Here is a 15,909-nt window from a genome sequence, read left to right on the forward strand (position 1 = left end):
TAACCTATGTTTCAATATTATTTGTCTTCTTTGTTAGAACAATTGCTTCTTTTGTCATGCGTGCAAATGTTTGATTTGTTACAATGTAACCAAGCAAGTTTTGTCCCGATACAAGATCAATCACAGTATAATGTCAGCATTGTGTGTGTTCCCACACTTTATATCAGATGCTTTTAATCAAGTAGACTACAGTCAGTAGGAGGAGGGACATGACCAAACATCACCGCGTGGCTTGGCTCAGATTCTGTCAGCATCACACGTGTGACATTAGCACCGTATAAGCGAAAGCAGATGCTGAATCTACTCATTTGATAGCTTGAATGTTTTCTTTGCAGAGGTGAGTTTCAAGGCAGATCCCTTTATGTTTTTTTTCTATTTACTATAAGTGTTCATGTTTTAAAAAGTAGCTCAAATGCTTTTTTGGGGACACTGGTCATAGGTGCCTTTATATGTACATGTGTCAAAGTTCTTTTTCTGAACTAGTATGTCATTGTTCGAGAATTTGTTGCTGCTTTCGGCAGTGTTTTAAATAGATTTGCAAAGGGGAAGAAGGGTGTGAGGAGTCAGCAAAACGAGTGGATTTGGCAACAAGTTTTGTAGCTCTGTGCTTTTCTCTGGACTCCACTCTCTGACTGGACTTCTTGTAAAGTTTGTCTGTCGATGTGGAATTAACGTTTCATTTTGCTGGTTACCAGAGACACTTCAGACCTTTAAGTTCATGTTTCCAGATGACGTCGATATAACGGCAGGTAATTTACTTAGACTTAATCGTTCTAAAAATTGTATAGCCTTTGCTACACTAGTAATTCTGTGAAAGAAGCGCCAATTCTCCATTCAGGTCTACAATTAGACGTATTTATATATATATATATAAAAAAATAATAATAATTCAACGTAACATTGTAGCTATCCTGTTATTTAATAAGTGGTTTCGTAACATTTAGTGATCTGAAATTGAGCAATAATTCTTTAAAGAGGTTATAATTGAAACCGCATGATGCTGCTGAAGTTAGACGTACACTAGACCCCTTTTCTTTCTTTTATTAGACTACATGCTTATGAAACGAAACAAAAAAGGTTATAATACAAATTAGCGATGTTTTAGCTTCACTGACTATACTTCAACAATGATACACTGCTAAAAATGATTTTCTTACTTGTTTCTAGTCGAAATATCTAAAAGTTCTTATATCAAGTAACATTTTCTGGACAAGCAAAACATAATGTCTTGTTTTCAGAAATAATATGCAAACATTAGGTGAGTTTTTCCTTAAAACAAGCAAAAAAATCTGCAATGGGGTAAGCAAAATTATTTTGTTTTTCCTTTTGACATAAGAATAATTTGCTTACCCCATTGGCAGATTATTTTGCTTGTTTTAACGGAAAAACTCACTTCATTTTGGCATATTATTTCTTAAAACAAGACAATATGTTTGCTTGTCTAGAAAATACTTCTTGATTTAAGAATTTTTAGATGGTCTAAAAACCAGACAAAAAATGTAAGTAAGAAAAGCATTTTTTGCTGTGAATTTGTTGTAAAAAGATGTGGTTCTAATTGTGGTTATACAAATTGCGATCAAAAACAGGATTACTGCACTTTTAATAGTAGAACCATAGTTAATTTTTATGTCAAGTTTAGTTTAACCAAGATCTGCATGCGTTGCGTAGGAGTTAAATTAAACGTGTCAAACATGCGGATACTGATTAACATGTTACACCAGTGTAATCTGGCAGAAGACTAGACAAGGCTATAAATAACAGACCCCCATGACTTACCAAAATCTTTAATGACATACTGGTTAAGAGTTTTCTTTCGACATGGAGGTGAATATAGTCTACTTTAAGATAGGTGCAGTGTTTATCTACTGGGACTTTGATCTTAACACCTTTAACCTGATTTTTGCACTACAGGGTTGTTAAATGCTTTATTCTGATTAGCTGAGGAACAGTTTTAGGTGTGTAAGTATTTTCAGGGAAACGAAATGCAATTCCTGACAGGTCTTGACCAATTCACAGCTGCATGTCACTATGGCAAATGATGTCAGTCAAATGACTCTATGGCCTAAACTACAATACTCCCTCATTTTCAGAAACTGCATTAATAACTGCATTAGTCTTTTGACAATGGCTTTAATGTCAGATGCCCATTCTACACAAGTTTACATAATTCTTTATGGTCTTAATGAAAAAGTCTATAACTTAGGGTACACAGGGTTTCCACGGAGTCTTTAATTTCAACAAAAATACATTTTAGGCCTTAAAAGTGTTATTAAAGTCACTGAATTCTAATCTTTTATGTCCTTAAACAAGTCTTACCTTTCCTCTGTCCATGTAAAGCTACCCAATCCAATTACCAAAAATCCCACAAAAAAAAAAAAAAAAAAAAAAACTTTCAACAAAAACTTTTTTTTAAGAAGAAAAGTAATGTAAAAAATATGTATACAATAGGGTTTGCTTGTTTTGACACATTGTTTAAAAATAGGTGTCAAAGAAGCAACCAATTAGAATAACTTTCATGGGCTAATAAACCTCTTTTCCACAAGACCAACTGAGCAATTAAAAAAAAAATCCTTAGTGTTTAGCACTGTATAAGTCTAAAATTTTATTCCTAATAGTCTTAAAAAGGTCTTAAAAAGACTTAAATTTGACTTAGTGAAACCTGCAGAAACCCTGTTACATTTCTCGAAAGTGGAGTACCTGTAAATAAACACCCTTTTTACTAGCTTTTTACCCATTTTTCTGTCTCCTTAAAAGATAATGATCAGCTGCTCCCACCACCCCACCCAGTTGCAGAGTCTGTGCTGGTGAGTCAAGCACTGGCCACAAACCTGCAGCTAATTTCTGATGCATTTGGCACACTTTTGTAGAAACAATTCAGCAGATTTGAATTGGTTAAAAATTTACAGGATCTTTTTTCTTAAGAGTTGAATGTGCTGCAATCTTAATTAATTTTTAAAAGGTGTTTATAATTGTTTTTCAGATTGAATGATAACAATATTTATTTCTATATCAGTTGTTAATTCTTCCAGATTTGAAAGAGTATCTTAACAATGACTGAAGCCTCAAAAATTTAAGAGTCTATGTAGTTTGTCCACATGAAAATAGAGACAGTTATCAGGAACAACAATATGCTTTCTTTATTTCAGCCTGCACATGCTCTGCTGCTCATAAAATCACTTACTTGTACATAGCGCGGATAGGGAAATTGTGTGTTAACCAGAGGCACAGGAAAGACCATATATGAACAGCAGTTACCTACAGTCTATAAACTGACAACATATTTTCGGCCGATAAATTTCTGGTGGTCGAAAATTTGGTGCATCTCTAATATCAACATAGTTTTAGATTCCCATTGTTGCACATTTCTGGTGTGTGATTGGCCCATCACCCCACCCAGTTGCACAGTCTGTGCTGGTTAATCAAACACTGGCCACAGCTCTGTGGCTAATTTCTAATGCATTTGGCACACCTTTGTGGAAACAATTCAGGAGATTTGAATTGGTTAATATATACAGGATTTTTTTTAAGGAGTCATTAGGAGTCATTATAAAAAAACATGTAATGTTTACATCAATGAAATGCTCATTAATAAATGTATATTAAAAGGAGAATTCTTTAATCACAACATAATATTTTTAAATGGTGTCCAAGAGTGTGTTTGAAGTGGAAAGTAAAGTTTTAACTTGTGTGCTGACTGATATGGCAAAATATTAAGCTGGCAATTTGTCATAAATTTTAAGGTTTCTTTAATGTTTTGCCCCCTCACATCACCTAGTTTGCACGCAAAAATTAAAGAACAGACGCAGATACATCTGTCCAGTCTCCAAAATTGTGGCAAAATATCCTAGAAACAGATGCCCAAAGAAACAATCTTTCTTCAATTGTGAGACAAATTGTAGATACAGCTACTTACTTAAAGCATCATCTCATAAAGCATCCCTTCTGGGGTATTCCCTTCATATATAAAATATATCCGCTACTATCATCCGTTTTGAGCCAATTCATCATCCTGTGCATTAGAGTCTCGCCTAAACACTATAAATTAGATGGGGTTTGTAATCGGATACATTTACTATTATTGGTTACATTTACTTTTATGTTAAACAAAACTGCAAAGGCAAATAATACTCAAGGTATGATTCAATATCATTATGACGTGTTGTTAGCTATGGGACTCTAATACTCAACTGTAAAAGTTCTTAGTCATTTATACTTTTTGTAAGGTCACAATCTTCACTGATATATTTTGGAATTTCCCTAAAAACTCGAGCAAGATATCTGATGTCCATTTAAGGTTAGGAGTAGAAAAACACACACTTTTTGTAATGCAGGACAGGTCAAGCATTTGCTCTTCATAAGACTTAAAGTCCCCCGAGAAATGAAAACTAACCGTATGATTTTGTTAGCTCACATTGCTAGTTTTGTGGTAAACAATTCATATGTGCATGTCATTCAATAAAAATAGTTTGGCCTTCTAATCTTTAATTGAAATCCTAAAATGCACATTTAATTCTTCCGATTATGTATATTTTAGGAATAGGAATTGGGCGTGGCTAACATACTTAGCCAACACTACTGCAACTGTCAGTTCTGCAACAAAAATGGTGAGGAGGAGAAGTTAGTTGGGTCAGTGGGTGCCAAAGTGGGAGTTGCGAGACAATAACAGGGGTCACTTGGTGATTTAAAAAAGTCAAATATAGTTTATTAAACTGTTAGAATTACCATATTTTAACCACAACCCACGGAAGATTAAAATAGTAGTTTTTAATAGTAAAAAACAAACAACATGTAAATAAACAACCATCATCAATTATTTTTTCATAGGATTATGTGTTTACGTTAGACTAACAACACAGCAATAGTGTCAGCTGCAGCAGATTGATTTTTTACACCTTTATGGCAATCAAATACATAAAAATAAATAAATACAGGCCACAAGTGAACATTAAGGATGATATCTGATTGGCAGTCTCCAAAATTAAACCAAGAATATACCTGTGCTGAAAATATTGTGTCCACCAGTCTCGTTAGGTGAGGTTAATATTAAATTAAACAAATTAATAAATGTCTATAAAATGATATGATTGGTAGACTGTTGCACTTTTTCGTGTTGTCAATTTGCTGATGTTCATATAGGCCTATTGTTATGTGCATGCGCAACGTTGGTATATTTAAAACCACATCTGAGGAATTTGTGGGTTGCGAGTCATTGGCATTGTTATTAAAAAGATAGGGAATGCCTGTGTTAGGTTGTAATAACTCTCCCCAAAGCCTTTTCCCCATCTCGCTGAATCAAACGCCTTCTTCACTACATCCATTTAGCTCACAGTAGAAAATCAAGCCACGCCCACTTTTGTGTTATTTAATATTTTGTTTCTCTAGGAAGTCACAATTAAGGTTGTGCAATTTGGGAAAATATCTAATTGAGATTTTTTTTTAAAAATAAAGATTCAATTTTTTTTTTAAAGATTTAATTTTGTAGTCAAGCTTCAGCTTAATATTCAGTATCGTAGCTTCCTACTGCTCAAATGCAGTGAGTGTTAGTTAAAAACTGAACTGAAAAGACATTAACAAACTCCAACTTTTATTCAAATATGTTTATAAATATTCAAAAATGAAACACTAATTTTTATCTTAAGCAAACAGTAGTGAGTTATGGCCTTAGTTATCTCCTGGTGCCTTCATGATGTTTTTTAAAATGGTGTAACAGCTGCAAACAACTCTGAAATTGTACTTTGGTGTTGCTAGCTACTATATTGAGTGTCCCAGGGAATACTTTTAGTTGACTTTAGCAAGACACTCCTCATATAGCTGCCTGTGGTGCTTTTTTTTAGGTGCTGGTTGTTGTATTTCCTCATGCTGTGGAAACAGTTCTGTGACAGCTCTTGCAAATGACCTGTTTGTGTTTGGTGCCTGTGACTTTGAAAGCAAAATATTCCCATATTCCCGATGTGCTGTTTTTCTTTCATATTAATTCGTCTGTTAATGTTTCTAAAGTGGCAGACGCCATCATCCCACTTGTCCGCGCTTTTCTGTTTGTTTGTTTTATTGTGGGTGTTCCGCAGTTTGGTTGCGCAATTCTGATTGGGCAGAACGAAAGTGTGCTCACTCAGTTGGCTAGTAAGACTGTCACACACAGATGGCAGTCATGAATTTGCTAAATATTTTTCATATTGAAGCCTTCTGTGATTAGCTAATCGCACAATTTCAAATCACGATTGCAATTCAATTTTGATTAAACACACAATCCTAGTTTACAATAAAAAACGGTGGCAGCTTCTGGTTCATGGGGACTTTAAAACAGTTTCCCCCTATACAATATAATGCATTTCTTCAAAACAAGTAAAAACTGCTAATTATGAGTGATATTTTACATTCAACAAAATATCAAAATAAATGTAAAATCATCTGAAGTAAATTAACAAGGGGAAAGGAATTGCGTTTTTTTCTTGATATTCAACCCATTGATACAAACTTCTACATCCAAAGGACAATTTTTAGAGGACAAAAAATTCTTTATAATGAAAAAAAAAAAAGTTTTTTTTATTTTTATTATTAAATATGTCTTTACTCTAAGAAGACAATGCCTCTTTTCAAAAGTTTTCATAGAAGTCTTCATTGTGGAGTGTAAAATTCATCTTCTGTGACACTGCTGAGAGTAACCCAAATCCTTTGGTGAAGTGATATGGTCATGACCTACCTGGAAAAACATTAAAGTAAAATAGTGGATATCAAAATAAGCCAAAGTCATTGTGAGGTATTAGTCAAGCATTCTGTTATAGGACTTTAAGGTTGAATTTAGACCAGAGTTTTAACATTTCTGTTTTTATGACAACAGGCGGCACCGCTCATACTCCACAAACTCAAGCTCCTGATTGTGCCAGTGATACAAAAGGATTCTTGATGCCTCAAAGTTTTGCAAAGGTATGGTATAATTAAAAAGGTGTTAATGATGCATGTACGGTATGGAAAATGAGCTTTAATTTTACCTTACAGAATGAAACCATTGAAGCTTCACCTGAAACTGAGAAATGTCATTTTTGTATTTGGGACACTGGGACTTTTATGCACCACCGTCATATTTTTAAGAGGAAATGGAGAAAAACAAGAAGCAGGACTATCGTTGAGGCAGCAGCTGACAGTAAAATATGGCATTAACTGCACTAAAATTTATGAAATGGAACCAGTGGAAGTTGGTAAATCTTTAGTCATCCGCAAGCAAAAAATCTACAAAGGATTAACTGATGCAGCGATTGCAAATGCCACCATTGATTGCGAATGGTTTGTATCATCACAGCGCTACAATGCCATTCAGGTCACTGAGTCCGAGCGGGAATTTCCTCTTGCTTACTCTTTAGTTGTTCATCAAGATGCCGCTCTTGTGGAAAGACTCCTGAGGGCCGTTTATGTGCCGCATAACATCTACTGCATACATTATGATCGAAAGTCTTCCACTGACTTTATGTTAGCAATGAACGGTCTGGCCCGCTGCATCCCAAACGTCTTCATTGCCTCAAAACTGGAGAGAGTTCAGTATGCAGGAATCTCACGACTTAGAGCTGATCTGAATTGTCTGTCAGACCTCCTCGATTCTGAGGTCAAGTGGAAGTACGTCATCAACCTGTGCGGTCAAGATTTCCCACTGCGGACAAACGCTGAGCTGGTGTCAGATCTGAAGGGTCTTAAAGGCAGAAACATGGTGGAAAGCAAGTGGCCTGGAGGAAAGAAAATCCGCTGGAGTGTTCATCATCTGCTGAAAAATAATGATTCAGAGTACTACGATTTTCCAGTCAGTACTCCAGAGGAGAAACCTCCACCACCTCACAACATAGAGATGTTTGTAGGCAGCGCTTACTTCACTCTCTCAAGGGAATTTGTGTATTTTGTTCACTGGAGTTCCCTTGCCAAAGATTTCCTGGCTTGGTCTGAAGATACATTCTCACCTGATGAACATTTCTGGGCAACTTTGGTTCGTGTGCCTGGAGTGCCCGGTGAGGTGCCGAGATCAGATCCGGAAATCTCCGAACTGATCAGTAAAACTCATCTGGTGAAGTGGTCATATTTAGAAAATGATCTTTACCCAGAATGCACTGGAGTCAGTGTGCGTTCTGTCTGTATTTATGGTGCTGCTGAGCTCAGATGGCTCTTAAACTACGGTCACTGGTTTGCTAATAAGGTGGATCCAACTGTGGACCCTGTTCTTATTGAATGTTTAGAAGAAAAACTTGAAGAAAAGCGGCGGAGACTCGCAGTGAATTGACCTCGTTTTCATCATTGAGGAATTGTTTTGGAATTTAAAACAAAGTTGAGCCATTTATTGCGGAAAGTAGTTTAAAAATGCACTTTATGTTGTTATACAGTAAAAGTGTTTCTGAAGATGTGATTTAGCCAACATGATGTGCAATTCTCTTGTTATGATTTGATGAGACAAAATGTGAATTTTATTATGTGGGTTTGCATTTACACACTGTGTTCAACAACAACAACAAAAAGAAAAACTATATATTTATTTTCATTTACTTTGGGGACATGAGAATGCACACTTTTTTAAAAAGCAGAAGGTTTAAAACATGATGCATAAACATCCATGCACACAAAAGCAAGTTTATAAATGAGTGTGTTCAGTCTTCAAGCATGTGTGTGTGAGAACTTGACAAAACAACAATGCTGGACTACAGAGCACTCGTGTTTAAAAATATATGTTAAATTCCTATTACAATTTCATATTATACATTTTATTTGGGATTCTTATCGTGTTAGAATTTTTTTTTATTCTCTGGTTGGAAAATCTTAAATTGTGTCATCTATGTTGGCGTGGGTTTCCTCGGGGTGCTTCAGTTTCCCCCAAAGTCCAAAGACATGCACTATAGGGGAATTGAATAAACTAAATTGTCCACAGTGTATGTAAATGAGTGTGTGTAGATGTTTCCCAGTACTGGGTTGCAGCTGAAAGTCCATCCGCTGCGTAAAACATACACTGGAATAGTTGGCAGTTCATTCCGCTGTGATGACTTCTGAAATAGAGACTAAGTCAAAAAAAAAACTGAATGAATGAATGAAATTGTGTCATCAAGCTTGACAATCTACTCTCAGGTCTGTTACCAGCAACCAACTATGCACAGCTAATGAGTTAGCTCAAACAAACTGGATTATTAACGAGTCACTTGCACTATAACTGGTAATGCTCTGTGATGCTTTTTTTGTTTTTTGGTCTCTGTAATGCTGCTTGAAGTTCCTGTAAATATCATGTTGGACGACAGTCTGTAATTACTTTTACATTTTTTAAAAACATCTTCAGGGGCCATTTTTAGTCTCTCATAACGTTTGATCACAAGTTTGATTATGATCACGATAGAGATAGATAGATAGATAGATAGATAGATAGATAGATAGACAGATAGACAGATAGATAGATAGATAGATAGATAGATAGATAGATAGATAGATAGATAGATAGATAGATAGATAGATAGATAGATAGATAGATAGATAGATAGAGTGTTAATTGTCTGAGAAAAATTTGCTTGTTTTGCATCTGACTATGCAGGAATAATGCAAATGAAGTAAACACAACCCCATAAAAAAGTAGAACTAGACGACATTTGCATGTTGCAATTCCTCATTTTACTGGTTTTGGTTTTGAAGGCTTGTGAATGATGGAGCTGTTCTTTCTGTAGTAGAAATCTGTAGAAATCTGTCATTTCTGTACTTTACAGCAATTTTGCACTGTGCTTATCTAGCATTTGATAAATAACTACTGCCATGTTCAATAGAAAATCTATTTTTGCATTTGGCCAAACTGTCCTTTATTTTTAAAGCATTCCCTTTTGATGAGAGAAAAAAGAATGCTCATTATTTTCACTTTACATTTTTTCCATGGAAGTTTTTCAAATTTCGTAAAAATTAAAGGTTTGGGTTTATAATCCTTTTTATAATCATTCCTGCTTTTCTGATATAATGATTAATTTGATAAAATAACTATTTGATACTGCTAACCTAAAATATCTTTGTTTTATTTGTTTATTGATAAAATTGTTGAGTGCATATTTTTGAAATTTTGCTTACTGAATTTAATAAATTATCATAAAAAGGGGTATATTGTAGTAGTGTTTTCAATATATAGTGAAACACTAAGGTCCTGACCATTCTTGTACTGACCAATTGTTTTCTATTGTTTATACGCAGAGCAGAATGATTTGGCATAAAATCTAAATCTCGATTAATAAACAATTTATTTATTTGTTTATTTATTTGTTGCCCTCCTCATGATAAGTTGTGTATAGTAAATATGCATTATATAACAAGTAGTGTCTGCTATATAACAAAAACAGCATCTGCTATTTATGATTATTTTTTGAAAATCAATGTTGACCAACTGAAATAAAAACACATGTTGCCTAAAACCAACAGTCACTATTTTTTCTTATAAAAAAGTGAAAATGAATAACTATTACTTTTGGAAAGTAAATAATTCATTTTCAATGTTTTTTCATATTAAAAGTAGATAATAAGCCGTATCTTATCTAAATAAAATAACTCTTAAAATACTGTTTATTTCCATTGTAACATTTCTCTATTGTATTTGTCTTTTTATTCATGAATTAGATTTTATGCTGACGCACACACCGACAGAATCATCCCAAACACAACAATTATAGATTCTTTCCAAATAGATATTCAAGTCATTTGGTGAAATTGTATTCATATTGCAATATATATATATATATATATATATATATATATATATATATATATATATATATATATATATATAATTTGAATAAAATAACACGTGGATATCCTGTAAATAATATTTTAAACAGTGCATTTCTTGCATCTTCTGTAAACAAATATTTTTATGTAAATAATAATTTTAATGTAATGGAAAATATGCATCTCTGGCGCAGCTTCCAATCATCATCAATATAGTGCAAAGTACGACTCAAGAATGGATTCATCGTTCTTGTCACAAGGAAGACACTGACAGCAGAGATGTGGTCATAAACAGGTGGATGGTCAAAGGCAGGCAGCAGACAACTTAAAACAAACAAAACAAAGCAAAGACCGGTGCAAGACAAGACAAGGGAACCGCGTCTTAATGTTCACAGTGACTGTATAACAAGCCTCAGCAACTGATGTGTGTGTGTGTGTGTGTGTGTGTGTGTGTGTGTGTGTGTGTGTGTGTGTGTGTGTGTGTGTGTGTGTGTGTGTGTGTGTGTGTGTGTGTGTGTGTGTGTGTGTGTGTGTGTGTGTGTGTGTGTGTGTGCTACTTTTAAAGTCCATGTAATCATGGGAAGCCGGAACAGGTGTGAGTGTGTGGTGCATGACTGGATCTTGTTGTCCATATACCGGCAGATTTGTAATTCTATGTGATTTGTGAGTTGTCAGATGTGGCAGCAGAAGAATAAACATGAGGTCATGTGACTCCACACATGGTAGGGAAAAAAATGTAAAAAATTGACCTGGAAAAATTAGATCGATTATATGTTCTGAATGTCGATTCCTTTTCAATTTATTGCCCAGCCCTCAGTGTATCACCAGAAACCATTTTGTTTTGCATGTGTTTTTTTTTTGTTTGCCTCTTAAAGTGTTGGAAGCTGTTGACTTGCATTTTCTAAATCATTATAGACCACACCTAAAAATCTTCCATAAATACTCTACTGAAGTAAAAAAAAAAAAAGTATATCTACTGTATATCTTCTATGACCCGACGGTGAATAAACTAGCAACAAATTAATATTGTTGTGTGAAAAATCCCTTGAACATTTCTAATTCTTTTAGAGTTTGTCGCTCCATTTGAGACTTGTACATGTTTGAATTCAGCTCGTAGGGGTCTGCATTCTAGATCCTGATGACACTCAAGCAAAGAGCTGCTTGTTTGTTGTCATCCGGCATGAATTCAATGAGATTCATATGACTGAAGCATGTGATGAGTCTCTGAAAGAAGACTCGCAGAGGAGAACAGGTTAGGAAAAGATGACAAGAATGCTTTCACAGTGTTTCAAGTGATATCATTATTTGAATAATTTGCATATTTGTGTGGGGTGTGGGTTGGGGGTTCGGGTGGCTGTGTGCGTGATGTGGTCAAAGGTAAATCTATTTCAGTTCTTGTAAAGAATGTCTGAAGATTCTGTATGGCCACTTATGTAAAATCAATTTTAAAAATTATCTAAAATATTTGCATATGCTTCACATATAGTCAAATAAACATTCTTGTCCAGGCACTGGCTTAACTTGACTTAAGGTGCCAGGTGAGGGCCAAAGTATAGTGTTTTGCTAGATGCAAGGGCTTTGGTGACATCACAGATGATATGCAAATTCATTTCCTTTTTAAATGTCAAAAAAACCCATTTATTTTGCTACGCTGGGTTAAGTTACATTTTATTATTTGTGGTTGAGATTGTTTTACCTGCTTTCCATGAACCTAAAGAGCAGATGTGCAAATTGTGTGTGTGTGTGTGTGTGACCTAGTTAAAGCACACTTCAAACTGCATTCACAAATGTAGTTTATATGCATGTATGTAAAAATATAAAATAAAACAATGTATCCCCCAAAAAATCTCAAGAATTGTATTGTTTCAGCTCATTCTAAGTACACGACCTGACGAAAGTGTTGTCACCTATCCAAGTTTTATCCAAATAATACCTTGACTTCTAGGTAATGATTTAGTATCAGAAGTGCCTCAATATTACGCTTATTTTACCAAAATAAAATGTGACCATGACTTGATTTTATTTAATTTAATTAGGAAAGTAAGGTCTGACTTTGCTTAGACAAAAGTCTTGTCATTTAACAGAAATAATGTACAATATAGAATATAAAGTGATGGTGCAGCGGAAAACGAAATAATATTGTGTATGACTCCCATGAGCTTGGACGATCATCCATCCATCTCTGCAACGACTCAAATAACTTTTTAATAAAGTCATCTGGAATGCCAAAGAAAGCATTTCTTACCAGACTCCCAGAGTTTATCAAGATTCTTTGGATTCATCCTGAACACCTTCATCTTACCCCAGACATGCTCAATAATGTTTATGTCTGGTGACTGGGTTGGCACCTTGACCTTTTTTGCTTTCAGGAACTTTGATGTGGAGGCTGAAGTATGAGAAGGAGTGCTATCCTGCTGAAGATTTTGCCCTCTCCTGTGGTTTGTAATGTAATGGGCAGCACAAATGTATTGATAGCTCAGACTGTTGATGTTGAAATATTGAGTCCATGCGTGTTCCAATAGGTCTTCTGCAGTATTTGTTTTGATTGGGATGCGTTCCACAAATGATTCATCAGAAAAATCTACCTTCTGACACTTTTCCAAATGATCAAATAGAAGTCAAGTTATTATTTGTTGCTCTTACAACTGGGATTAACGACTAGACTTTTGTCAGGTAGTGTAATTTTCATTTTTTTTAAAAATATTTTTGAGTGTACATAATTAAGTTGTCCCCTAAAAACTCAAGAATTGTGTAGATTTAGCTAAATTTAACATATGTAAGTTGGAACAAGCAGAAAAAAAAAATTTTTTTAAATCAATTAAAAAATCTGCTAAATGAGAAATTGTGTCAAATGTAGTGTTTCTGTTTTGAAGGTGTACTATGAATTTATGGAGTTTTCAAGTTGTTTTGTAACAAAAGTTGTTTCGTAAGACAAGAAAACTGCATGACAAAAATAAGTAAAGCGAAGGTTCTGTTATTGTGTGTCTCAACACCCACCCTGTGGCTTGTCTGTTTCCATAACGTATTTCCTGTACTTCACTCTCAAATTGCATCGGTGTGAGCTTGAAAACAATTCAGAGCTTCTGATGAAGCAGGGGAGTGCCTCACACTTTTACAACAGTGCTGTATGTTACAGTTCACTTTGCACTTTAAAGCACACTTCTGAGAATGTTTGCAGTGTTAATAGTGGTGCTTCTATCCATAAATGCGATTCAAATGGCCACCTTTTACTCAGGTTTTGAGCCATGTGTGTTTATATTGTCAACAAAAAAGAAACTACGTCACAGAAGCCATTATTAACATATACAATATTAAAGCTTTTCAGTTAGCACGAGACTGTTTTAAAATGTAGTTGTCAAACACTTAAGTTGTTCTTGGCCTAAAGCCAATCAAAATCAACATGGCCTGTACAGTATCAAACTCATTTGATCAAGAACAAAACGACTATTAAATAAGTTGTCCATAAACATTTTTGTGAGGACAGCATCTATTCAGAAAGTTGCTGTAGAGTTGTGAGAAACAAAAGTTTACTATGTTATGTTTGCTCAAGTTTAGTTCAATTTACTTCATCTTTTTGGTCATGAGATCAACATGTTTGTTGTGCTTTAAATTGTAGAGACCCAATATTAAATAAACATCCCCATAGATAGCACAAATGAAAGTAGTTTACACCATATTTCACAACTGTTTTGAAAAGAGCTAAGAATTGAGATAAATCAGAAGATGCTAATTTAACTGAAGGTAATCTTTACTTTTATGATAATACATTAATACACAGAGATCTCACTGAAACCTCACAAAAAGATTCAGCAGCATGTGGATACGTCCAGATGAATGAAATGAGCAAAATTATGCTATGCATTTTCACTTCCAACGTTTTGCAAAATATACACTTGTACATTTTGTAAAATGTCCTAAGTTGGCACGAACGTGTTTGATAGTATAACTGACAAATAACCAAATTTAAAGGGCACCTATGATAAAAATTAACTTTTGGAAGCTGTTTGGACAAATCTGTGAGCAGGTATAGTGTGTCCACATTCATATTAGAGTGATAGAAACAAAGTAAGTCTCTCTTTATATTTCCTGATGTTAAAATAAGATCCAAATTCCTGCAATGCTAAGGCCCACATCAACTTGTTGTAGGAGTTTGGTTTTTCCCATCCAACGAATTAATTGACAGCCGCATATTACAGTTTTTCTCAGTCGCTTTGGTGCATTTCTCACTAAGCTATTTACATTTGCACAACAGTTAATGCATTTCTCAAAACAGTTAGCCATTTGTGCACATCCTAGTAGCAGTTTCTCATTCTTTTCAACAAATTGTGAATGCTTTTGGACAAGCATCGGTTGCTTTCATACAACTCTCTGCTATTTATAACATTATCATTTGCTTATGTCATGTCAGTCAAAATGAACTAAACTTGTAAATGCTAAATAGTCATTCTATATAAAACTAATAGTCCTCATTACTTGAGTCATTACATACAAAAATGGTGAACTAGTTGTCAAAATCTGTCAAACTAAATTTATAAAACAAATTTAAATCTTTTTTTTCCGGAAAGTGTCTTTAAAATTGAACAATTTGATGAATGATTTACAGACCTGTGTATGTTGTAGGCTCAGTTCCAATATGTACTGCAATATTGTGTACAGTTGTGCACAGCTCTACCCAAAGGGAGTTTATGTTTGTTGTAAATAAGGGTGTATTTATTCTTTTGCACAATGCTGTGAATAAATTAGAATTGTAAAGAGCAAATGCAGTAAAAACGTGAAACATACATATTTAGTGTCTTGTACTCAGATAACTCACTCAATGCAGTGATGCCTCACTTTACTGTAGTTTTCAAATGGCTGTGCAAATAGTCTATAGTGCTGTCTTGAGCATTTTCAGGACGTGTCACCAAAATCAGACTATTTTTGCATTGAAAAAATGTACAGAGTAAACTGTCATAATAAAAACATGACTAAGCCATTTGACTATCGTGTTCATAAACAATGCGTCAGGACTTTTCATTTTGATGATACTGACACTTTGATTGACATGAATACTTGCTTTTGAGGAATAAATTGTCCATTTTGAGCATGTGACGCGCTTTTGCAGGTTATCAGCTAGGTTTGGCAGTTTGCACTAATTGTTTTGAGAAATGCATTAACTGTTGTGCAAATGTAAATATTGTAGTGAGAAATGCACCA

The 15,909-nt window shown here is 34.5% G+C and overlaps 1 protein-coding gene across 3 annotated transcripts; it reads left to right on the plus strand.

The window, feature by feature from the left end:
- Positions 1 to 239: 239 nt before the first annotated feature.
- gcnt4b.2 (glucosaminyl (N-acetyl) transferase 4b, tandem duplicate 2) lies at positions 240 to 10,403 on the plus strand. 3 transcript variants are annotated; one of them, XM_087300988.1, is made up of 4 exons: positions 240 to 337; positions 696 to 749; positions 6,839 to 6,924; positions 6,997 to 10,403. In XM_087300988.1, the coding sequence occupies exon 4, from the start codon at positions 6,998 to 7,000 to the stop codon at positions 8,258 to 8,260; it is 1,263 nt and encodes a 420-aa protein (XP_087157114.1). In that variant the 5' UTR covers positions 240 to 337; positions 696 to 749; positions 6,839 to 6,924; position 6,997; the 3' UTR covers positions 8,261 to 10,403. The 3 variants fall into 3 exon arrangements, with proteins under 3 accessions (XP_087157114.1, XP_087157115.1, XP_087157113.1); XM_087300989.1 differs by lacking the exon at positions 696 to 749; XM_087300987.1 differs by lacking the exon at positions 240 to 337 and having other exon boundaries at positions 607 to 749.
- The last annotated feature ends 5,506 nt before the right edge of the window (positions 10,404 to 15,909 follow it).

Source organism: Danio rerio, chromosome 21 (assembly GCF_052040795.2).
Source record: "Danio rerio strain M-AB ecotype USA chromosome 21, GRCz13ab, whole genome shotgun sequence".
Lineage (NCBI taxonomy): Eukaryota > Metazoa > Chordata > Actinopteri > Cypriniformes > Danionidae > Danio > Danio rerio.

Bases quoted from the DNA above. Each gene is read 5' to 3' on its own strand.
- gcnt4b.2 (XM_087300988.1), top strand. From the start codon at position 6,998: ATGAAACCATTGAAGCTTCACCTGAAACTGAGAAATGTCATTTTTGTA.